This window comes from Lytechinus variegatus, chromosome 3 (genome assembly GCF_018143015.1).
Source record: "Lytechinus variegatus isolate NC3 chromosome 3, Lvar_3.0, whole genome shotgun sequence".
Taxonomy (NCBI): domain Eukaryota; kingdom Metazoa; phylum Echinodermata; class Echinoidea; order Temnopleuroida; family Toxopneustidae; genus Lytechinus; species Lytechinus variegatus.
In genome coordinates, this window is record NC_054742.1 from 74,954,222 (window position 1) to 74,981,303 (window position 27,082).

At 36.3% G+C, this 27,082-nt stretch overlaps 1 protein-coding gene across 1 annotated transcript in view; it reads left to right on the forward strand.

Moving 5' to 3' along the window:
• The window catches only part of LOC121411930 (mothers against decapentaplegic homolog 3-like), an 80,828-nt gene extending 72,460 nt beyond the window's left edge, over nt 1-8,368 (forward strand). Inside the window, exons 8-9 of the mRNA XM_041604839.1 lie at nt 5,691-5,828; nt 6,605-8,368. Of these exons, the coding sequence (XP_041460773.1) occupies nt 5,691-5,828; nt 6,605-6,873 (407 nt within the window). The 3' untranslated portion in view covers nt 6,874-8,368. The remainder of the gene's footprint in view (nt 1-5,690; nt 5,829-6,604) is intronic.
• Nucleotides 8,369-27,082: the final 18,714 nt, after the last annotated feature.

Genomic DNA, 27,082 nt, shown 5'->3' on the forward strand with positions numbered 1-27,082 from the left:
CTTGAGATCTCGGCCATTGACCGTGCGATCGCGCCGAAAATTGGCACACAGGTTGTCTGGGATATATTCTACAAAATGGTGTAGTAATTTATTTCATGCGAACTGTAATTATGTAATTATGCTAATTTATGCATAATTAGTATGCGAAATCATACTTTTTTCTCTAACTCCATAAATAGAGCTCCAAATGATCTAATTTTTGGCATAGAAACACTTTGTGATGTTCTTAGCAAGTGTACATGAAAAGAATTGTGATATCAGATCAATTTCTTATGTATTATATGTTTTTGCAATTTCTTATGTATTTCTTTGTTTTTTGGACCTTTTGTTTTTCATTGTTTTTCATTGTTTTTTCAATGAAATTCCTCCGAGGCCCCCCCCCCCCCCCCGCCACCCAGCCTAGATAGGGTTAAAGTTTACATGCAAGACTCTATTATTCAGTTCAGTTCATTTATTTTCATAATCTCAATAAAAAACATCAAATACAATCAAAATTTACAAAACAAGTACAAACGAGAGTATTCAAAATTTAAATAATAACATGGACATAACAACTGAGAGTATGATGGAACTAGCAAAGGCCAAGGGCCTATCACGGGCTAGTCCCCGAAAGGATATCAGTAAAATTATTGAGTTACATGTATGAATTAAAATATTTTAAAGGAAATAGCAAAACAAAACAGACAAACGAACAAACAAGTAATTCGATATTTTTGAGTTGGTTGAAAAAATCATTTAAGTGCATTGTTTTGTGATCGAGAGAAAAGGTACATTTTATAATTACGTTTGAAAGACGATAAAGTGGGCATATTTTTTATATCATTTGGTATGTCATTCCAACATTTCGCTCCTACAAAAGATATAGTTGTACGAGAAAATTGATATTTGTATAACGGCAAGCGTAAATGGCTACTGGTCCTTGTATCATAAAAATGGAAAAAACTGTTAAGCCTAAAAGATTCATTAAAATTTGAAGGCAAGATGTTTTTAAAATATGAGAACATGAATATAGCAACCTGTAGTTCATACAATTCAGTGATCTTAAGAATCCTTAGATCTTTAAAAAGATTAGCAGTGTGCGAAAATGCATTTTCGTTGCTAATGATACGGACTGCACGTTTTTGTAATTTTAAAACACGAACCAATAGGTAATCGGCACAGTGTCCCCACACAATACAGGAGTAAGAGATATATGGCAAGATCATTGAATAATACAAAGTTAATAAGACTTGTTTGGGTACTACATTCTTAAGACGATTCATTGCACCAATACTTTTGGAAATTTTGGAACAAATATCATTAACGTGTATACTCCAACTTAGATTTTCATCTATATAGACACCCAAGAACTTGGTATTGGTTGTTCGCTGAATTTCATAATTATTTATACATATTTTAATATTTTCGTCATCTATATTCTTATTTTTGGGTTTAAAGATCATATAAAATGTTTTATTTAGATTAAGTACAAGCTTGTTAGCTGTGAACCATTCATGAATAGACTTAAGTTCAAGATTCAAAGTAGAGATCATTTCTATGATATTATTACCAGAGATAAATAAATTTGTGTCGTCTGCAAACAAGATAGAAAAAAGTCGTTGACTGACATATTGAAGATCATTGATAAATAAAAGGAAAAGTAACGGACCCAATACCGATCCCTGTGGTACTCCTACATCTATGGTACACATTTTCGAATTATAATTGTTTAAAGATACATATTGTTTTCGGTCGCTCAAATAACTATCGAACCATTTCAAAACTGTTCCACGGATACCATAATGATATAATTTTTTTAACAATATTTCATGATTAATACAGTCAAACGCTTTGGAAACGCTTATGACACGTAAATCTGCAAACATAAGTTACTTTTCAACCAAACTTGGATGGTAGATAGATTTGGGGTACGTACATGTTATGCTGCAGTGAGAGGTCGCATGGTAAGGTCAAAGGTCATTTTGAGGTCAACGTTAAAGTTTACATGCAAGACTCTCTTATGACACCTAACTCTGCACAGGCCCCCCCCCTACCCCATAGTTTTGCCACTGTTTTCTCTTAATTGTTAAATTTTTTTGAATATCTTCCCATCAGCACCCCGTCCCCCTCGGTCTCTATTTTACAGCCCTTTTCATGCCGTTTTCGCTCTATGCATTCTGAGGCAGAAGAGTTCGGATACTGGCAAGCAAAACAAGTTTTGAAGTAAAGACCAAATCTACTAGCCCAAATTGGGCAAGCAAAAATTCTCACAGAAGAATGACTAAAACTATGATCGATCTGATATATCGATCCTAAATTAAGATAAAGTCACTTTATAGAGGAATAGAGGAATGTAAAATCCAGTTTTGAGAAAAAGTCATTTCCCATTGAGATTGCACACAAAATGAGCAAAAATGACATGCCTCTATAACTTGCCTTTTTTCAGGCTGATTTGTTCCTTTAAATGTAAATATGCCATCGCATTAGAAAGAGTATGTCCTCACCTACAACATGTAAAAAAAACTGAGCGAATATTGACCAATATTTAGTGAGTTGAGTCAAATTTGCCTAACTATGATGACGCCATAAATAGCAAATTGGAAATTTTGAGTTCCGACACCATTTTGATGACCTCATGATAAATTTAGGGGTCAAATGTGACATGAAATCATATCTCCCACCCATACACTATTCAAATATGGAAAAAAATGGGGTCAATGGACCTTCTGAAGAGCTATAATGAATTTTGTATGTTTTTGCACATATAGTGCCTATGGTTAGTGCGTGCACGCATGCTGTAAACTTTGATGGAGGCTAATTCCGTTATTACTTGTCGTAGAAGGTTGATCAAGGTTTCAAATTGCTCAGAATTGTATTATCAATCCATTGATATGACAAAAATGGCAATCTTTTGTTGTATAGTACTGTTACTCGCGAGAACGCGCTCGTAGCCGGGCTCGCGCGCAAATTTTTTTAATGCCCCAAATTGCCTGAACCATACTCTACTTTGGTCAAAAAGTGATTTTGAGCATTTTAAAATTTTGACCTTTACTTGACCTTTGACGACATGGACAGTTGACCCTTGACCTGAAGTTCATGTGATGTAAATATTGTTAGTTTTTAATAATTGATATGAAGATATAATGATAATGAAATTTTTAAAAATGGCATCTAGAGGATGTCACAATGACCTTTTGACCTTAAACTTTTTTGGTACAGATGACATGATAAGTCCTCATACCTGATGATATTTTGAAGAAAATTGATAATGTAAAATTGGAGATTTTATGGTTACAAGAAAAGGGTGGAAAAATACAAATGAATGATAAATGAAAAAGAAAATTTGTACGAAATTGAAAGTTGATCTGTCGATTGACAAGTCACCTAGAGAAAGAGCTGCGGGGGTAGTCAACAATGTCAGAAAGTAATTAGCGCCGAAGGCCATAAGTACTCAGACATAAGAAAATAATCATGACCACGGGAGTGGTATGTCAGGTGAGAAATATGATGACCAAGGTAAAAATAATGTCAATGATAAGAGAAAGAGCTCCGCGGGTAGTCAGCGATGTCAGAGTAATCGCTGACAGCCATAAGTACTCAGACATCAGAAATAATGACCACTGGAGCGATAATGAGGTGAGGGATATGATGACCACTGTGATAATAATACAATAATTAGAGAAAGATGTCCGCTGATGGTCAGTGATGAAAGTAAGTAATTAGCACCGAAGGCTGTAAGTACGAAGACTCTATGACCACAGGAGCGATGTTGAGGTGAGGAATATGAGGACCTCGGTAAAAATATTATTGATTAGAGAAAGAGCTCCGCGCGTGGTCAGTGAGTAATTAGCGCCGGCGTTCGTAAGTACTCAGACATTGGAAAATAAAGTATGACCATGGAAGCGATGACGATTTGAAATATAACCAATGTGAAAATAAATGATTAGAGAAAGATCTCCGTGGTGGTAAGCGATGTTGATGCTGACGGCCGTATATTTTACTTGTGTTTGACAAGACCTCAATGTTTGATGATTTGCGGATGATTTTGAAGTAGTTTTTCTTTTTGGATAATACTTAAGTTTGATGTCGCATAGATGATGAAATCCTTTATAATGCATGATTAGCAGTAGAAGCAGAAAATGAACACACCATTTCAAAGGCATGTGTGAGGTTTAGATCGCAATTACATTCGCTTCACGCAACCCGGATGTTGTCAGCAGTAATATCGATCCATCATTGTTATTTGCAACGAAGCAAGACGCTCAAATTAGCAAGTCGGCAAGATAAAAGGATGCAATGGGAAAGGATGTCACCCAAAATGAATGGGAAAGGGGGGGGTCGGCTCTCATTGCTCCCTGTCCGGAATCAGACCCAGATCTTTTGATGATGTGCCTTAGCAATTCCAGTGTATTTATTAGATGCCTTATAAACACTCTCAATGTGAGACTTTCTTCTATAACCTAAAATAAGCATTATCTCAAAGTGTAAACCCTAATATTTCATTCGGACGTAGGGGGGGGGCACATCTTTCGCGATCAATCCAATGTGCAAAAATTTTTACAACGCAGATGGCTGACTTTTTACTTTCAAGTCTAGAGCAGTTTTTCGACCTATATTCGACACCCAGGTACGCTTGGAAGAGCCATGATGTAGTGGTTCTGACTCTTGCCTTGTACACAGGGTTGTGTGTTCGAATCCCAACACTGTCTAGCGTCCTTTGGCAAGGCGTTAATCCACACTTTGCCACTCTCGACCCAGGTGATAAATTGGTACCCGTTCGGATGAGAAAGATATTGTATGTTTGAATTTACCAGCGCCATAATGAGGTTGAGATGAATGTAAGGAATGCTCCCCAGCGAGTGGAAATTGTGCACTTTTTGTGCGGGATTGAAATGAATCCAATGACCGGGGTAATAATATGCTCTAAAGCACTTTGAGCCGTTCTGGGAAAAGCGCTATATGAAAATTGGCTATTATTACGAGGTTATGAAAATATGCAGTATCATGCACGTGCATGTTACACCAAAATTGTTCAAAAAACGTGATATGTTCTAAGTCAATACAAAATGTATTTCAAGCTGAAATTAGTAATTATTTTGCTTTTGTTAGCAAGATTCATTTAATTAGATGCTATTTTATGACCAAAATAATGTCACTGACAAGTTTTGTTGAAAAAGACAATTAAAATAGATATAACAAGTAATAAATAAATACATAAGAAATTTTAAGAAATAATGGAAAAAAATAAAGAAATTTTGCTTGCTGCTCCTCCCTCCTGCATTGACAAGAATCCAAATAACCCTGGAGTGTTGGGTTTAAACATTTTGTTTTCAAGCTTTTAATTGAATTGATAACATCTTCAGAGATGATTCATAAATCTGTACCCAAGAGACTTTGACTAAAGGCACCTTTACAAGAAGGATTTTAGTCTTGTGTTTGAGATGAAATACCATATTCTTCAGACGGGAGATCCAAATGGTCGATGTAAATCCTGGCTGTGAAATACTGTAGGAGGCTATCTTACAAATAATTTTAATATGGCAAACACATGATATAGACAGTCTGTTTGATCCCACAAGTTTAATTTGTAAATTAGGCTGGCTTTACTAGTCTTTAAAGAAATTTGTATGTAAAATCACTGTAAACTATTCGACATATTCAATAATATTGTGTGCATTCGTATGATGATTGTAATAATTTTCTATCTTCAGGAAAAGGTGTGCGGTTGTACTACATAGGTGGAGAGGTATTTGCAGAGTGTTTGAGTGATAGCAGTATCTTTGTTCAGAGTCCTAACTGTAATCAGAGATATGGATGGCATCCTGCTACAGTGTGTAAGATTCCACCAGGTGAGAACTCTTTTTCATTCTGGGGCCTCTTTTATTTAACCCTTTTTTGTCTGGGCTATTCCAGACCAGGTTATACATGTACGTGTGGGGGGAGGTCAATTTGAACACCCACCTCCCCAATTGCGCAACCGCTGCGGAGAACATGATGTAAACTACAAGACTTTATCGTAAAATTTTCACAAAATATTTTAAGTTATTAATATTATGCTAATAACTGTATGAAATTTGCCCTTATTTTGTATTTTCACATGTTTTGGCTTATATATAACGAGTTGAATGCTAATTTTTGGTGATATTTATATAATTTTATGGTTCTGTTAAGTTTGTCTTAATGTTTAAAAATTTAAATACTGCATAATTTAACAAATAAAATGTAAAAGAAATATTGAGGACATCATTGACTTTCTAATTAGCATGTAATTGAGTTGTGCATATAACTTTTGAGAAAAATAAGTGAAACTTTAAAATGTCATTTGTTTTACATCTGATTTTGATGAAACCTTCAGCATCATGCTTGATTAATTTTTGTCTATAGATTCAAATGAACATTTTTCTTGGGTGGACCTTTAAGAGTATCATTTGATTACAACTCTTTCCGCAACAAGGCCCAGATGTTATAGAACAACAGCATGAACACAATCCATACTCATTACACACCATAGAACACTAATAGGCAAATATGTAGTTGTGCAAGTACATATGAAAAACACATCTTAAGAGTGAGCACTGTTTAGAATGAAATGTAATGATATTCAACATTTTGTGTCAAATTTCAGGATGCAACTTGAAGATCTTCAACAATCAGGAGTTTGCAGCCCAGCTCTCTCAGAATGTAAACCGAGGATTTGAGGCAGTCTATGAGTTAACAAGGATGTGCACCATCCGTATGAGCTTTGTAAAAGGATGGGGAGCAGAGTATCGACGTCAGACAGTCACTTCAACACCATGTTGGATTGAGCTTCACCTGAATGGACCTCTTCAATGGTTGGATAGAGTTCTTACTCAGATGGTTCCTCCTGATAAAGTCTGCTCTAGTATGTCTTAATCTCTCTCTTCTACCATTCTAGGTGCTATCTTGGATATTTGTGAAAGAATCAGAAACAATGGAATGAAGGAATCCAACAAGAAATGGAGGTTGAATAAGAGATATAAAACTTTGAAAGACTAACAGATTGTTGTTCGGTTTTAGACAACACCAGAAAGACACAAAGAGTTTAAACCAGAAAAATGGAAGTCATCTTCTCAACATTACGTTTTCCTTGTTCTTATGCTTTTTGATTTTCTTGTTTATGCTATATCACCTCTATGCCAAGGAGAGAGTGTGGACTAGTATTGAAGTATGCCTGGATATATGATAGAATTCAAGAAGAATATACTTTGTAGAGTGAACCTGCTTTGTTATCATCATATGTACCTTGATCATGGTATGATATTGCAATGGAAGTCAACTGAGAAGAACCTTCAGTTAGATATTCAATATCATAATGGAATTCTATTGGAACAACTACACTTTGCAATTCGTGAAAGGAACGTTTTTTTTTTAATTCAAAAGATCTTGCTGTGTTCTGATGTTATGCGAGACAATCATTATCAGACAGAAACGTGTTTAATGTATGGTTTTACCAGGTTCCAGCAGTTTTTATATGCACCCACAATCTCTGTGAAGAAAAGCTCTCTCATATTGGATATATTTCATTGTAAATGGCACCCTCGCAAGTAGATTTTATCATGTTGAAATCAAAAAGTCAGGAGTCAGTGATGCGAAGTGATCTCAGCATTGGAAAACAAATAAATAGGTAACTAGCAGCTTTAAACCTGTGATTCTGTAATTAACCAAGAAATATGAGCTGAATTAACAACAAAAAAATGTTGTTGGGTTAGTGGCTTTTTTTGGTTAGTGGCCTTGTTGACTCCAAAGAATCATTCATACTTGATGCACAAGTGGAAAATTGGTCTGTTAAAGCCTCTTTTAATTGATGATGATGGTGTACTTTGATTTAACAAAAACCAAAGTATTTAATGGTAACCATTTTTCATGAATCCTTTTCTGGCTTGCTGTGGTAATACTATTTACTGGGAGTCTACTGCATTCTCAGGAGTATTTTCATGCAGCCAACTGTCAGTCATATTAACTGTTACAAGCTACTAAAATTTTTGCTTCTGATTTGCTATTTCTCAATGGTAATCCAACAGGCATTGGAAGAGAAAAAGGGCATACATATGACAGATGGTCATACACACTACTGTAAAATATGTACATAGACTAATTTGTTCTCTCTTTTTTATTGTGATGGATGTACAAGCAAGCTCATGTGTAACTGATGTGGATAAGTAGATGTCTGTAGCAGTTCATTACAGATGACTTGATTCATTGAAGCTGTATTATGAAGTTCTTGCCAATTTACAACTCTGCTTACATACATGGTTATTTGATATTAGCTAGTAGTTTACTCAACTGTTCAAAGAAGAAATAGAATAAATATATAGACCCAAACGCAATATTAAAGGGGTACTCCAGGCTGAAAATGATATGATTTGAACAGATCTAGTAAAATCTTACAAAAAAACCCCAGAAAATTACATAAATAGTTCAAGTTATGACAATTTAAAGTTTTGCATTATCTCGGCAAAACCATTCTTTCCATGTCTTGATGAATATGCACTGAGCAATGTGATGATGTCATATTCCCACTTTTTCTTTAGGATTTACAGTGCGTCCCAGAAAAAACAAAACCGAGATTAAGCGATGATTAATCATAAATTAATGACAAATACAATAGACAAATGACCTACAATTGTAAAGCTTAGAATCTCCTCTTTCATCTGAAATTACTTAGATTATTCCTCATTCATGCATGAGTGAACAAAAACAATTTGAAGAAAGGATAACAAAAGCTCATTTATCGGAGGGTATCTGAATTTAAAAAAGAAAATCGCATGCCTAAAAAGTTCAATATCTGCTCTTTTATTTGATACCTTAATCACAAACAATGGTCAAGAAGGATAAAAAGTTATGTTCCCTCAAAACAATGCTTGTATTTCCATAATTTCATTAAATATGTTTTCACTGGTTTCCCACAGAAGCTATCGCATGGTTAACAAAAGACTTAATGCATGGCTGATCCACAACAAAACGGAGTGCTAAGTGAGTTTGAATGCGAGCCTGTAGAACCTCATTTTATGAAATTATTGAAAATCAAGCCTTATTTCAAATAACCAGAACTTTGTTATTTCTTGACCATTTTCTGTAATTGAGGTACATGTACCAAATTAAAAGAGCAGATATTGAACTTTTTAAAAATGTGGTTTTCTTTTTGAAACCCAGATACAGCCCGCCAAATGACTTTTTGGTATCCCCGCTTCAATTAATCTAAGTAATTTCAGATGAAAGAGGAGATTCTAAGCTTTACAATGGTAGGTCATTTGTCTATTGTATTTGTCATTAATGTATGATAAATCATCGCTTAATCTCGGTTTCGTTTTTTGTGGGACGCAATGTATTATACATGTATATGAAATTATATTCATTCAAATTTTGTCCTCAAAGAATAAATGGATTGACTACTATGATTGCTGCAGCTTATTTTGAGATAGACAGGCATATCATACTTATGTATGAAAATATAAAATTATGATCAATAACTGGGATATAAGCCCACCCATGGCATATGATGCCTTGCATAGCGTTTTAAAAAATGTTGCCAAACTTAAAAATTCAATGACTTTGTTGTCAGATTTTGATGGAACTTTCAGCATTTTTCTTGGTGAATTTTGCTCTATTTATCAGATATATTTATTTTCAGGCAGGAGTACTCCCTTGAGTATGATATTTTAGATAGTCTAAGGTTAATGATAGGAAGAGGAAAGTTTTATGTGCAAATATCATAATGTAGTGCTAATGTGATGATCTAAGAACATGGCTCTCTGTATCAATTGTGTACCCATACCAATTCTGATTTTAAAAAAAAAATGAAGGAAAAGGGTCAACAGTGGCATGGGACATGTAATGAGGTAAGTGGTTCATGCTCTGGCATGCAGGAGACTTATACTAGCTAGACATTTGTATAAACTGGGAGGAGAGGGGGTACTCATAAAATAAGGCATATAGGGATGTGCCACTGGAATGGGTCACTTTTTTTAAAAGAAATCCCTGAATGTGGGGTATGTTTTTGTGCTGGAAAATCCCTAAACATTTTGAGATACTGGCCATAAACCTGGGTCCATATTCTACAATTTTTGGTGAAAACCTTTTTTTTTCTTCTTTTTTTGCTTGTCAAATTTTGATAGATCCCTAATGATTGGTACCGTTTTAGCCAAAATAACCTGTAAATATGGGTATGGGTTTTGAACCCTCATCCGCACACCCCCGTCCAACCAAATCTAAGTACAAAGAAAGTATAAAGACTGTATTTGTATGGATTATGCAAGTACAAGTAAATAAGCATGAGCTACATGTATTGGAACTTTAGAAAAAACACCTTGTGACAAATCTTGTGAGTTATCAATGCTTAATCCTTGAAGATTTTTGCTTGTATTGTATTTTGGGACCTCCAAACTCAAAACTAGTCATAGGGCTGATGGTTACCAGCAATTGTGTAATTACTCATACTTTCAACTTATAATCAATTATTGAGCTTTTTTAATTGACCCCTGATCCATGTGGCTGTATCACTGCTGATACTCACTATTTTTACTACTAGTATAGTTACAGGGAACACATATCTTACCCTTCTCTAGAGCGTGGGGGGGGGTTTGGCCACGCCCCCCCCCCCCACCAAAAAAAAAATTGTTCAAAAACATAATTTAGGCACCGCTTTTCCGATGGTGGCAGCAGTGTCATCAGCATCAAATCTTAACCTAAAGTTAAGTTTTTGAAATGACATCACAACTTAGAAAGTATATGGACCTGGGGGCCGTTTCATAAAGCTGTTCGTAAGTTAAGAGCGATTTTAAGAACGACTGGTGATCCTTTCTTACGCGCTAAACCATCGCCAATGCTGTATACCATTTACCAAAAGAAAGGATCACCAGTCGTTCTTAAAGTCGCTCTTATCTTACGAACAGCTTTATGAAACACCCACCTGGTTCATGAAATTTGTACATAAGGGTTAATTAAGTATTACTTAATATCCGCCTGAGTTTCACATCACATGACCAAGGTCATTTGGGGTCAATAAACTTTGGCCAAATTGGGGGTATTTGTTGAATTACCATCATAACTTTGTCTAGTTCATAAAACTTGGACATAAGAGTAATCAAGTATCACTGAACATCCAGTGCAAGTTTCAGGTCACATGATCAAGGTCAAAGGTCAATAAACTTGTTAAATAAACCATGTTGGGGGTATTTGTTGAATTACCATCATAATGACCAAAGTCAAAGGTCATTGAACCTTGGCCATTTTATAGGTAATTTTAAGATTGCTGTCATTACTTTCAAATTTTATAGATATAGTGTATAAAATGTGGATATAGGGATAATCAAGTATCACTGGCAAGTTTAAGGTCACATGATCAAGGTCATATGTCAATCAACATAGTATTGTATCGTTATATGAATGGTGTTTTTTGTGAATAAGTCAGCACTGCTGCTATATATATTATATTGAATCACGTGTTGCAGGGTAAGACCGCCACCAGAGGCATCAACTTGTTTTAAATATACATTTGATATAATCCTAAGAAGCATGTCTATACCAAAATCTAGTAGTTTGGGCTACATTTAAAGACTTAGAGCCAAATTATGATTTTATACATTGATTATTATGATTAATTAGAAATAAATTTGAATGATTTTTGAACAATTGACAATGGAATTGTGGAGTTTACGTCGGTTGACATGCATCATATAGGGTTAAGCGTTAAAATGATTACTTGTGAAAATTGCTTGACAGTAACCTACACAAATACTTTATTCAATGAAAAAGAAACTCACAGGGAGCTCAAAAAAATAAGGAGAAAACAATGATTGAAGTTTGGTGTTCATGACATGCGCACACTATGCAAACTCATTGAAACTTCTAAGCAGTCCACTAAAACTTCTGTCCATGAAAGCCTTGAATCTTGTGTTCTATTAAACTGTACAACTTGAAAACATTTTTGACAGTATGTAGAAGAATAATCACAGTTTCAGATAAGACAATTTTTTTTTATTTTTGCTTTTTGAGACCAAATTACTATTTTGGCTATTTACAGCTTCCTTCTCTGATGGCTTGGTTTTGGGGTGGCTTGTCACATTAGTAAAGTTGTGGATGATAAGAATATTTGTTAGATGATTACATGTCAGATCACAAAGCCCGGTGTACCATTCATTCTTGGATGTATCTGATTTGTAGTCTAGTGCAGTAGTATATGAAGGGCCAAAGTATATAAGCAAAAATTTTCCTGGTGTTCCCTATACATAATGGCAAATAATGTATGTTATGAAATGAAATTCATGAACTCTTACTATACAGGAGTTTTGGTTCATTGAATACTGGTGGAGGGGGGGGAGGAAGAAATAAATTTTTACCATCAAAATGTGTTTAAGAGTAAAAATAATGGCCATCACCAACTTTCATACTTTCACTTTTGCACATGCAGTTGAGATGCACATTTGGATTGCATATTCCCATCATTCCTAAATTGATAACTTTGTACATGGCTTTAGATGCTCTTTAGAGACCCTTTTTGAATTGCATAAATTGCTTTGTTGTCATGTTTCTACTGCAGCTAGAACATTGCTATACGTGCGCCAGAGAGTAAAATTCGTGTATCATGGTATGATATCTACTACCACCACTGCAGTGCGCGTATGGAATAATTCAATCTATGGTGGTAGGGGAGGATACTGCGAAGTAAGACAAAGTCTCAACAGAGCATGTCCTGACCAAATAGACAGATTTTTCAGGCATATCTAAGGGACAATGATCTGAAAAGATTTGTGGGTCTCATAGTCAAAGGTCTCTATATCTCTATCCCTATAACTATAAAACTGTAAAGGTCAATAATATGTGAGTACATGTTGTCCCATGGTCAAAGGTAGCTATTTGAGGATTTCAAAAGTTAGATGTGTTATACTTAAGTTTGTTTCACAATAATAGAGGCATAAGGTTTAAAGAAGTTTAGAATCCATCTGTGATATATTTTTGGTCTGGCACAGAGGTATAATTTACAACATTGCAGTAGAGAATTTATCTTTATTCCCTTTTTTATGGGTTGGGGGTGGGCAAACCCTTAAAGGGGAAAGTTTTTATGTATGTGTGACATCACACATGTTGGGTTTATGACCAGTAAGAGGTCCTCTCAACCAGGGGTGTAAATTCAAGCAGCTGAGCCTATTGTTTGAGGGTGGGGAAGCGGGATAAACTAATGTGTCACCCCCCTGAATATGGTAACATCATGTAATTACATTTGAATCCTCTACATTCTTGTGTCCATATTTATTTTTTTTCCTCCCAAACTTTCATATATCTTATTCTTTAATTTTTTTTCAAGCTTGTTCCAGGGTTTCATTCCCAATTTCCATTTATTTTATTTCATCTTGATAATAGTGTATAGTTTATTTTAGATTTCCTTGACAAATCTAAGGAACTTGATGATAGATTTGATTTTATCATTTGTTATATTGCTGTCATAATTAAGCATGAAACTTACAAATTAGTTGACTCAAGTAGCTTCTGGTAGATTACTGGTAGTTTTTTTTAGAAGATTATGATTACAATACATGTTGATTAAAATGAATGCAAACCACTTTCAACGAAATAATATGCTGCTTTGTAAAATGTTGATAAGTTTCAACAGAGTGAGAGGTAAGTAAAGGAGAGAAAGATAGAAAGTATATATGACAAATGGAATATTTAGGAAAAGAAAAATATTTTTTTTTAATATTACAAAACAAAAGTGTATTAATGAAAGCAGCTGAATGAGGTATCATTAGCTTCATCAAACTTGATAAAGATTGTAGATGGAATTTTAAGTTTTCCTTGTTCTTACACAAATTATTTTAACAAAATATTGCTTAGTTCATGTTTGGAAGGATATGACAATGTGTTATATGATATAGCCCATGGGCGTGTAACACAAAGATTTAAGATTGTTCATATGGCTGATTGAGTGCAGTCAAGGATTGAGTGCAGTCAACGATCAATTACTAAAATGTGTCATTGGGCTGTATAGCACATAGCGTGATAACACAAGCTTAAATATCAATCATATGGATGATATTCACAATTTCCTGCATGGATCCGTGAGTGCAGAAATTTTATGAATTATCTGCATGATCTATGCTAAGCTTTGTGTTCTGAGCCACATATTACAAAGCTTGATAATTGTCAAGTTGAGTTACTTTTTGTTCCTAGACTGTGAATTTGTAAAATGCCAGATATTGTGCTTAAGTTACAAGTTTATACTTGTTAATATCATTCATTATATTATTCAGGTGGCCTTTCAAGTATTAAGAAAAAGACAGTGAACAGTTTCAATAAGAGTAAATTAAAACACGTTTAAAGCACTGTAACCCTTTGAACCATAATTTTTTGGGGTGGCAGTGACCCATACGCTGAATTATTTGCACATATCCACTGCATTCGTAAAGTCCCATGATTTATGCCTCAATGGCATCCCCCCCCCCCTCCACATGTACCTGGCCCGGCTGAAATTGTTTAGCATCTTGTAGACTTGGTCTACCACAGAAATATATTCATAAGTGTCTGTTTTAGGCTCAAAATCACTGCTTTGGGTAAAGTTAGATAGCTTCCCATAGTCAGGAGGTGAATCACCACACATTACATGTATTACTACATGTTTCTACACTAGCCTCAGTAGAGTAGCATATTTTGGATGCTTAAACCTTCCGATAACTATACCGATCTTGACTGAAATTATCATCTGAATATTTACTAGAGAGATGACATTTTTATGCCCCTGCGAAGTGCGGAGGGGCATTAAGCATTGCCCCTGTCCATCCGTCCCCCACTTGGTTTCTGCACAATAACTCGAAAAAAAAATAAAATGGATTTTTAAGAATTTGGTGTGTATGTAGATGGCACCAGAATACAGGCTAAGATCGAATTAGGAGTCCGTAGGTCAAAGGTCGCAGCTCATTAAATATGCGAGTCGGTTTCGGCATGATAACTTATGAAATATTCAACAGATAAAAATTTTTGGTTGTGTAGGTAGATGTCACCAAAATAGAGGCTCAGTTCAAATTCGGAGTCCGCAGGTCAAAGGTCACAGCTCATTATATATGCGAGTTGGTTCAAAGGTCGTAAGTTGTTTATATATGCATATTGGTTTCTGCACGATATTAAGTTTGATCATATTGAATGAATTTCTGATCGCGTTTGGCAGGGGCATCTGTGTCCTTTGGACATGTCAAATTTCTTGTTAAAAGATCACCTGACATTTAGAATCCTTGGGGTCTTTTTCAGTCGCATGGCTCCGGCCTGTTGGGTATTTGTGAGTTCACTGCTCGGCCTGTATTTGCAAGGCCGACCAGGTTCAAAGGGTTAATAAGGGGGTTTTTTTACACATAAATCTATGTATGAACATAAAATTTAACTTCATCCAGTGTTCTACTATTGACTTCAATATATAATCCATACTTTTGTTTAAGTAAGGGTTGGATAAGATCGCCTTGGCTGAAATGAATATTGGGATTAGGGAGGATATATTACCAAACCCCAACATGGTAGACCAGCCGTGAATATAGGTTACATTGAACTTACAAAATAAATTTAAATTTGTGTTGATAATGCATCTAAGACAACAGAATAATTGCAAACTAGATAAGAGTTCTAAAAGATTTGTATGTGGTGGCCTGCATTATGTATATATTTTAATATATATATATATATATATATATATATCATATAAACAAATGTATAATGTATGTTTGTATACTGTGTATGTATGCTTCTTTCTTGACAGCAATTAATGATAGTAAGCAAGAGAAAATAGTTAACTTAGATTATAGACTCGCTTAGCGTAAGATCTATTTTATTGTGCTGTACCATATGCCCCTAATAATGAAGGCACAAAGTGCTAAAAGAGGCATGGGATATCATCAAGTGTTCGTATGAGACTTTTAGGCCCGAATTCACAAAGGTGGTTCTGAGAACCCATGGTTGAGTCCATGGTTTAAGTAGATTTCCTGTATAAATTACGCTTCATTTAGATACGCTATTTTATTCATGAGTCCACTGTTTGAAGAGTGGACTCCTGAATAAAATAGCGTGGATAACCACGGCAACAGGCGTCAATTTGGCGCACTGTGACAAAAGCACGCATCAGCATTGGACATTTTTGATACATGCGCCCGATGCGCGCTAAATTAAGCATAATTTATACAGGAAATCTACATAAATCATGGACTCAACCGTGGGTTTTCAAAACCACCTTTGTGAATTCGGGCCTTAGGGGTGGACATTGACTCATTTCATTACAAACCATTGTGCAGACTGAAACAGATAACCAAATTCAAATATCTAATTTAATGATACAGACATTTTACTGTTAGCTTATGTTAGCTTATAATTAGCTTGGAGAAACATTTTGAAATCCTGCCATTGAATTCAATTCTAATTTGAAACTCTCAATGACATATTTAGTGGTATTTCAAGTATGGTTTCTGGCTCCTGTAAATGGCAGCATTTGCATTTGGTTAATGTGAAACTGCAATCAACATTAAATATTGAAAACACAATCAATATGTATTTAATCCCTCAGTTTAGCTCAAATCATACTTCAAAATTTCCATCTAGTTTTTACCAGTCAGTATATATTTATTTGTGACATACTGCTATTTTGAGAATTTCAATAACTAGAAAACATGATTTTTAGATCTTGGTATTGTTAATATGTCAATACAGCAATATCAGGACTTTTGCGGTGGAACAGTAGATATAATTTCCTATTACATTGCAGCCATTCAAATTATTGGAATTCCTAAGTGTCTATTGTAAGTGCTATGGTTCTATTCATCCTATCTGAAGATGGTTACCACCAAAGATATCTTGTCTGGCTTGCAAGACAAACAAATCATTCTGTGCACAAAGTGACAGCGCTTCTTAATTCAAGTAAGTGCAGAGTTAAGATACAGAATGAAATACAGCCTGGTGGTTTTTTTATCGATTAGAGTTGGTAAATTATATATATATAATGTTCATTAATTATTACAGTAAATTGTACAACGCCTACTTAGCTAGTTGTACGCGAGCAAATGGGAGGCTGAATGTACCGTTACGCACGGACCATACAAAATGTACCATCCGTAATTTTAAGTTGCAAAAGTCAGGAAAATGTAACGTCAGTATAAAAGTTAAGATTCAACGCATTGCATGCGCTTAGTAAGACATGCAGGACTGACTGGCGAAGTGTGCATTGCCATTCATTGATATTCTCCCTATTCATTTAACACGAGTTTTACCTTCCGAAAATCTGAAGTTATATTGTACATATGTACAATATAACTTTTTGAAGGGAGGTACCAATCTAGCCAATCACAGCTCGTATTTTTCTACCACTATTTACTTTATATATATACATATATACTGACATACATGTACATTTTTCTGATTTTTTTTTCAACTAAATTTGTACAAATGTGTTGCATAAATACATTAGGAAAGATGGAATGGATCTTAATTCAGATATAGATTGAGTAGAGAAACTATTGGTATATGTGTCCTTGTATAATAAATTCTGTGTGTCATATAAATGTTCTTTGATTTTATCATGTAAGAAAAGGCCAAAATAAACTTGTATGTGCATGCATGAAGAATTGTGAAACTCTGTATTTTATGTCTCCTGTGAAGAAAGGGGTATTTGACTTTGCGATCAAAAATACAAATTTAATGTATTTAAGCAAATTATTTGTCCAGGATAATGTTTGATGTAAATAAAAAGAAAATATGTCCAACTCCCTCAATCACTTTATATATTTCCTCCTCTCTCCCCCTCTTGGACACTCCCCATAAATGGAGAAATAGTAAAGGGCGATGATAAACACACGTGAGTCCAAGGCCAAAACAGCCTTGTCACCATGCTGCTTGAAAACCCTCCCAGTAATTACGGAGAAGAGGGAGAAAGAAGGTAGTAAGAAAGAGAGAAAGGAAGGAAGGAAGGAAGGAAGAAAAAATAAATAGAAAATGAATTAAAAAGATAGGAAATGAAAGGAAGGGAAGAGACATGAAAGAAGGGAGAAAGAACAAATAAAGAAAGAAAAGGAGTCGAAGTGAAAGAAGAAAGAAAGGAAATAAAGAAAAAGGGGAAAAAGAAAAACGACGCTGCCTTATAGTCTTAAAGGGGAAGATCACCCTGACAAAAAGTTTAGTCTAAAATAAGAGAAAAATTAAAATGTTGCCGAAAGTTTGAGATATCTCCATTGAAAAAGTTTAAAAAGTTATTTGATTTGTGGTGTCATATGCGAGCAGCATTTCTACATAGCGCATGGTAAAATTCAATGAAATGTCATTTTCTCTTAAATTGAATCAGCTTCTCCCTTTTTCCAGTGGCTCTTGTTTCGAACATCAACACCGGTAAAGTCATGGTCACACCGCCCGACCGTTGTTGGAGCGGTCGTGGAGCGGTGGGGAAAGAGGGCCGAATTTCGCTCACAAAATTGGGGAAAAATAGAAAACAAAACAAAAAAATCAAAATCGAAAATGGTGAACAGTAGCGATCGAGCGGTGATGATTTTTTTCTCTCCGCTCCCGACCGCTCCAGCAACACTGAACATGCCTTAAGACTGTTCACAATCCCAAAAATTAGCTCAAGATTTTAGCGCGGAGTTAAAAGTCTGGCGGCGCATCTGCTCACTATTCACTCCCACCCTAAATGCAGGGTGCCTGTCCGCACTGGGTCGTCGTCCGTGTGCCGACGTAATCGATCGGTCGCAGTCGAACGAATAGGTCAAAAATTGGACTCGTGGATCAAATGCTGTCGAACGAGTGGCCGGCTGCCCCGGGGGGGGGGGCACTCAGTATATAATGCATAGTGGGTATGTGCCGTGGAGGGGACCCCCATTTTCACACTCAAATTTCCGTTCCAAGGCATAACATTTTTGCCTTGTTGAGAAAAAGAACAAAGAAAGCCGCTCCAAGGCATAGCATTTTCTTCTTATCGAGAAAAAAGAAGAGGGAAATCCGCTCCAAAGCTTCGCATATTTTTCGTTACGCCGCTCCGATCGCATTGAATGAGTCGAATTTTGGTGAAAAGCGGCCGAAGAGCTCCCCCGGCGGAGGCCGCGCTAGCTGCATCATGCACGCATGACCGTTCCATAGGGATGCATACGCACTCACACGCTGGCGATCCGTTCCAAGGACCCCCGTTTTCACAAACATTTGTCGTTCCGAAGCCCGTTCCGAGGACCCTCCTTTTTACAATAAGCCCGCTCCAAGGCCCCCGTTTTTTGTCTCGCCCGCGGCACACCCCCACCACATTTTTGGTCGAGTGCCCCCCCCCCCGGGCCGGCTGCTGGCCGCTAAGAAATCGACCAGGCAATTACTTAAAAATAGGCCGGTGGATGACCGCCCGGGAATCGGTGGGTCGTCAGCCGATCACTTCTTGGACGCCAAACAGAAAAGTTCCCCCGCTTTGGGGAATCTCATTTAATTTGATACGTATTGAGTGCGAAATTTATTGATTTTAAGGCCTTATTACTGGACATTTTAAGCATTTTTGTAATCATGAATAGGATGCATGGGTTAATAATTTTTTAATATTATTAATGCGAGCGAAAAACCTAGGCAGAATTTCTTGATGATATGCCATGAAAAGTGATTTTAAGTAGGACTACTCTATATACAGTTCTTCTCAAAAAGTAAATACATTTTTTAAATGACTACCAAACAAAAATCTATGTTGGGGAAAAGACCTTTTTATGTGGAAAGCCAATAAAGTCACCTTTTAAATGACACCAAAAAGTCAGGAAATATTTATGCTTAAGTGAGCACTACAACTTAAACGAACTAACGAAGGGTAATAGAATTAGGCTGGGCAGGAATTAGACTTCCAAAATCTTTCAGATTTCGAGAGGCGAATCCCTTGGAAATTCCAAAGTTGACGGTGTCTTGATAAATTAATGATCAATCGTTATCAATTTTGGTTGTTTAGGCAAATTTCACAAATTGAAATTGCATGAGTAAACATGAGTGGCAATTTTTAGTGGAGCATTGACTTTTGCATGTGGATCTCATGCAGTGCGCGCTGACGTCACAATGGGTGAACATAATACAGCCGTAGGTATGATTTTTTTTTTCCTTATCCTCGGCACTAACTGCAGATCCGATGTGTTATTTATGAAACCAATAAACTGGAATTATTGCATGGACCATTTTGAAAACCCCTCTACAATTTCAAAATACATTACTCTGTAGCTCTGCAAAGTATGACGAATATGACAACGAGTTTGAATATGGTAGAGTGGTTTGTAATTTTTCCTCACAAAGATACAAAACTTTTGGCGCGTTTTGGTATGTTTTGATAAGCACATTTTGCTCTAATAAGAATGCTAATAGTTTGAAAACGAGCACATGAACCCATATTTTTAATGCTTGCACCTCTTAGGTGTACCTTACTCTACAACTTTGCAAAGATTGGTGGAAATTACATGGGTTTTGCATAAAGAGCAGCATTTCTTGTACTTCTCAAGTTCGTTATTGAAATTTCTCAATACTTCCTGAGTTTGAATATCCCCATGAAGCTTGGCATAATTATGGTTATTGGCAAAATAAAACAAAGCAAAAAAGCTCAATTTTTTAACTGCTCCTGGACCTTTTGCCCGTTTTAGGCTCATTTCAGACTGTTTCAAGCCAACTCACAACACTTTTGACATGTTTGACACTCATAGTTTAAAAACGGGGACATCCCGATAGACCGCGGGTCCGATAGACCGCGGGTCCGATAGTCCGCGGGTCCGATAGACCGCGGGTCCGATAGACCGCTGGTCCGATAGTCCGCGGGTCCGATAGACCGCGGGTCCGATAGTCCGCACTGCGTGTAAAATTATGATCATATATATCAAATGTCATCGAGAGGTCCAAATGTCAAATGATACGAGACCATGGGGTTCTATCAGGTGCGGATCCATGGGGGCGAGGGGGAACTGCCTCACCCGCCCCCCCCCCCCCCCCGCTCTAAAAAAAAGAGGGGGAGAGGGGAAAAGGAGAGAAAAAAAAGAGAGAGGAAGATGGGAAAAGAAGATAATAGAAAAAAGAGTAAGAGGGGGAAAGGAAAGACAAAGGAAAAGGGAGAAGAACAGGGGGAGAGAAGAGAAAAAAGAGAGGAGGGAAAAAGAAGAGAATAAAAGAAAGCTAGGAGAAAGGAAAAGGAGGAAAAAGAAGAATAAAAAAAAGAGGAAGGAAGAGAAGAATATTTAAATAGAGAGGAAGATGGGAAGAAAGATTAAAAAAAGAGAGATAGAGGACGAGGGGAAAAGAAGAGAATAAACAGAGAGAGAGTGGAAGGGGGAGGGAGAGGAGAAAAAAATTAAAAGAGGAAAAAAGGGAAAGGAAAGACAAAGAAAGAGGGATAAGTAATGGGGGAAAGAGAAAAAAAGAGGATGAGGGAAAAGAAAGAAAAAAGAAAAGAAAGGAAAAGAAAAGAAGAAGAAAAAATAGGAAGAGAATAATATTAAAAAGAGAGAAAGATGGGAAGAAAGATAAGAAAAGGGGAGATGGAAATGAATGTCGAATGTCCCATTTGGGGATTTGAAATCTCATCTTTTTAGGTTGGAATATCAAAAATTTCAGTTTAATCGTTGAAATATGTATCGTCTTGATGACTAACTTTTCGACCAGTCCGTAATATTTAACATTTCTGCTCGCGCTTCGCGCTCATGGTAATTATCTAGTTACATACGCGTCCTGTTCAGGTTCTCAAACATTGCCCAGAATGTTAAATTTTCAGGATGATATACATGAAATTTAATTTTTAGCTTGCATATGGCTTATGAGATTATAACACATTTATGTTGCTTATAAAGTAAATCTAAGAAATGACTGTTAGGACATGGGCGTTTGCCCCCCCCCCCCCCAACAAAAAAAGAGAGAATCAAGGCTAAGAAAAAATAGAGAGAAAAGGAAAGGGATTAGGATGAAATATACTATTATTTTCCAAATATTATGTCAAAATCTATCACAACCTTGTATCTTTGTAATAAAAGTGTCAACATATTTGCTTGCTCGCTTCGCTCACTCTCAACTTCTTATTAATTTTATGCGATACGCCATATCGAGCCCCCTCGAAATTGTTGGCTCATTACGACACTTGCCACTTTGAGCGGCCGATCGGGGAAAATATGGGTGAAAAAATGCCCCCCCCCCATTGGCGGAAGCTGGGTCCGCCCCTGAATTAGGCTTTCAGGATAAAATACAGAAAAATTCTTTTAAAAAATCAGATCGCGCTTTGCGTTCTCATTATTTATTTAGGCCTTGTGAGATACCTCAATGTGTTTTTCAAAAATAAAATCTCAGATTTTCTTCAACGTCTACCCCCCCCCCATTTCATTGATTTTTTTTATCTTGGTGCCCTCGCCCCCCCCCCCTGAACCCATGCTGAATAAATACGCCACTGATGAGGATAATTATTCGAGATTACATATTTCCTAGAGGTTATCATTGATAATATTGAAGGGTATACTAAAACAATAGTACAGAAACTACAGCTCCCATTCACAATTCTAGTAGGGCCTACTCTGGTGAGAAGTTTAACCAAATTGAACCCCCCCAAAAAAATCACTCGTGCTTCGCGCTCCCATTGATATTACATGGGCGGAAATCCCAGGGGGGACGTGTCCCACCTACTCAAAATAGTAGGGGGACACAATATCAAATGTCCCTACTATTTTGGTCTTTGATAATCATAGAAATACATCATTCTAAATCGAAATAAAACATGTATTTTGGGACGAGATGACCTTACTTTGGCGATGATAACCTTTCTTTTCTCGCCCTTTGTCCCCATAGGTTGATCCAGGGCGCCGAGCTCCCCCCCCCCCCCCCTCTTGGCGGAGCAAAAAAAGAAAAAGGAAAGAAAGAAGGAAAAAAAGGAGGAAAAAGAGAGGAGAAAAGGAAGAGAAGGACGACGAAGGCATAAAATAAGATGAGGGGAAGACTTGGAAAATAAAAAGAATCTTTCGTGCAACTATATAAACCTTTCGCTCGCGCTTCGCGCTCACATTGCCTATTAGGTGATTTACATATCTTGTTCAATATGGAGTTCGAATATCATGTTTGGAAGTCAATATACAACACATATTTCACCTCGAAAATCGAACTTTCATTATTTTGTGTAATTTACAATTGGTTTTTACAAAGTGCTCTGTAAAAATGTCAATTTTATGGTTTGAATGTTAACATTTGCTAATTGCGCTACGCGCTCGCAAATTTTGATTTATCAGGTACCTATATTTTCGTGTAATCCATAAAGTTTTCAAAATAACCCTTTTCTGGTCTGATTGTTAAGGCGCATCAGCTAGAGCGCTGCACGCTCGCATTTTGATTGGCGAGTTATATAAATGTTTCAATATTGTTTATACAACAAACTACATAAAATCCCCTTTTCATGACAGTTTATCAAAAATTATAGCTCGCGACTTGCGCTCGCATTAATGGTTAGAAATATATAAATTGATGCATCCTATTCATAATCACAAAAGTGAAATGTTTTATGCCATGATATCATCAGATTTCGCGCCCTCATAGGCATTAACAAATATGATATCAATTTAATAATTAAATTGTCCCTTTGTTTCATCTCGCGCTTATCAAGATGAATAGGAAGATAGTCATCATTTTCATATGATGGCATGTCGTAAGGATGTCCCGGTCCTATGTCAAAACTCAAAGTAATAATAATATCAGCTCTTTTTTAAGTGCGATCCATATCCACCTTACAATTTTCTACAAAGTGCTAGAAATATAAAGCTGAAATTGACTCTTTTTTCAGATCAGACTATCAAAGTTTCATGATTTTCATGATTAAGTATTTAGAATGCCTAGATTCTAGGTCTAAATATGAAACACGCTCGCGCATGTTTATTCAGATACCCAACTTGTTCTCTAATTTAAATCATTATCTACTTTTTGCTCGCATTATTAATGTAGGAAGACGCCATATTAATCATCCTTTTGATGATTTACAAAACATGAACAGAGTGGCCCACTTTCAGGTCTAAATCTCGATTTTTTTCTGCTCGCGCTTCACGCTCGCATCAATCGTTAAATTACGTAGCTATCCTGTTCACGATTACAAAACTGATTGAAATTTTCCATTCTTTCTTTTAAAAAGTTAAAAAATGTTCAGCTCGCGCTTCGCGCTCGCATTTTTTGATTGTTGAAATATGTGACGCCTTCATGGCTAAGTGCAAGCAGTACTTAACAGGTACCAGTTTAAAACGGATAATTTTTTTTGCTCGCGCTTTGCACTCGCATTATTAATACTCATATTTTTTAGGATTTACAAATCATGAATAGTGTCTCGTTCAGTAAATATTATAGGACTAAATCTAGAAATTTTCAGCTCGCGCTTCGCGCTTGCTTTAATTGTTTACTCATATACCTATTCTGCTTGAGTTAATAGAATTTCCTTTCTCTGGTTGAAAATTTCAAAAAGATTCAGCTCGCGCTTCGCGCTCGCATTATTTGATTGTTAAATGCTACTTTAACAGGTATCTTTTTCATCAGTTCATTTCCCCTCGCGCTTTGCGTTCGTAGTAATTATTAAGTTGCATACATGTCTTTTTCAGGATAACAAACATTGCCCAGAATCAGTTCAAATTTTAGGAAAAAAATACATAAAATTTCCCCAAAAATTAGCTCGCGCTTCGCTCTCGCATCATATAAATGAGGATTATGATATTATGTATTAATCTATAAGAATAAAGCCAAGAAGTGACTAACGAGGACTACCCCTTCAAAGAAACAAACAAAAATTATCTTCGAGCTGCCGATCGGGGAAAATATGGCTGAAACAAATTTCCGCCCCACCCCCCCCCCCTATTGGCGAAGGCTGGAACCGCCCCTGTGTCCCCCCTACCTTTTGGTATTTATGTATTCATGGATTTTTTTTCAAGAACACATTAAAAAGTGGTCTTATTTTTTTTTATGTGATTATAAGATAATTTAAGTTAGCCTGGCCGGGAGGGAGTGGGAGCCATTTTTCGAAAAGTACACGTGGGCGCCAAACATCAGGTCAAATTTGCTCCCCCTCCCTCCCCTTGAAATCCTGGATCCGTGCCTGGGTTCTATAACAATAACCCAATTAGGGCAATCACCCCCTGACAACTACTTCAAGGAAAATATTTTCCCCATATTTTTTTCCGCCGGGGACTGTTCCCCCCGGAAATTTACTATCCAGACAATTACCCCAGGTAATTATGAAAATAATAATTATGAAAATGCCTTAACGTGACGACATGGCGTGGTACTTTATCTTACCATGTCTCAATTAATCATTGGCGGCCGAAGGCAAAACATTTAGGGGGATCCACCTGAAGTTTTGGGATGGCCACAGGTAAAAAATTGACAAGCAAATCAACCAAAATTTTAGGAGGGACCACCAAAATATTTTGACATGGAAAAAAAGAAGTTTATCAACCAAAATATTCTAGGGTGGTGTATTTCAATTTAGTGGGGGACGTAGAAAAGAAATTGACGACCAAAAAAAGGTTCTGAACTAAAAATTTAGGGGGGACCGTCCTCCCACCTCAAATTTAGGGGGGGGGGAGCCCCCCCCCGCTTCCGCCGCCTATGAAAGTAATTAATAAGCTTATTATTTCGACATAGCGATATATTCTATCTTGTCAAATCGATATGTCCACATGGTGAGATATGAAGTGTACGTACAAGTCCCGGCAGCGCGTTTCCGTTTTACACCCTGGCGAAGGCATTTTCCGGAAAAGTAGCCAAAAAGCGACTAGTGAAGAGTCTACGTTTACGTTTGTTTACATTATCAGCTGGGCGCGCGATCCAAAGTCCGCACCGAAGTTATCCGCAGAAATGCAGCTGAGCTTATACTTTCCAGGTTCAATACGAATGTTTGCCTTGATCATTTGCCTTGCCGATTTGCTGATGTCTGTCTTTCTCTCTATCTGTCTATATATCTATCTCTCAAATTCTATCTCTATCTATCTATGTAACTGCAGTATCTATCTATCTAATAATCTTCTCTGTCTCTCTCATTCTTTATCTAACATCTATCTATCTCAAATTCTCTCTCTCTCTATCTATCCATCCTTCTGTCTGTCTTTCTCTATTTCTCTCTCTCTACCTACCTATGTAACTACAGTATCTATCTGTTAATTTGTCGCTCTTCTCTCTCATTCTTGATCTATCTGACATCTATCTATCTCTTAAATTCTCTATCTATCTCTGTATCCTTCTATCTATCCTTCTGGTCTGTCTTTCTCTATTTCTCTCTATCTATTTATCTATTTTTTAACTAGAGTATCTATCTATCTGTTAATTTGTTAATCTTCTCTGTTTCTCTCATTCTTTAATTATCTATTTAATCTCTCTCTCTCTCTCTCTTTCTATCCATCTGCCTGTCTTTCTCTTATTCTCTCTATCTATATATATATATCTATTTTTTAAACTTATCTATCTGTCAATTTGTTAATATTCTTTGTCTCTCTCCCTCTTTATCTATCTAACATCTATCTATCTCTCATCTATCTATCTCTATCTATCCATCTGTCTGTCTTTCTCTATTTCTCTCTATCTATATATCTATCTATATATCTATCTATCTGTTAATTTGTCTATCTTCTCTGTCTCTCTCTTTCTTTATCTATCTAACCTCTATCTATCTGTCTCTCAAATTCTCTATCTCTCTCCTTCTCTAGGCATCTGTCTGTCTTTTTACTCTCTTTCTCTTTGTCCGTCCATATTTCTATCTACAACATCTCTCTCTATCTATCTATCTATCCTTCTCTCTCTCTTTCTCTCCCCCTCTCCCTCTATATATCGACCTCTCTGTCTCTCCCCCTCTCTCTATTTATCTATCTATCCATCCTTCTCTCCCTCTTTCTATCTATCTATCCACCTCTCTCTCTCTCTCTCTATTTCTATCTATCTATCTATCTATCTGTCTGTCTATTTTGTCTCTATCTGTTTACCAGTCTTCTATATCTATCTTTCGGCAGCTTCTGAGTGTATCAATCCATCAAACTTCAATTTGTCTTTCCATTATTATCTGTTTATTTTGATTTTGTCTGTCTTTCTATTCATTTAGTTAATAATTTATTTTTAGAAAAAAAAATATCATAAACAACGC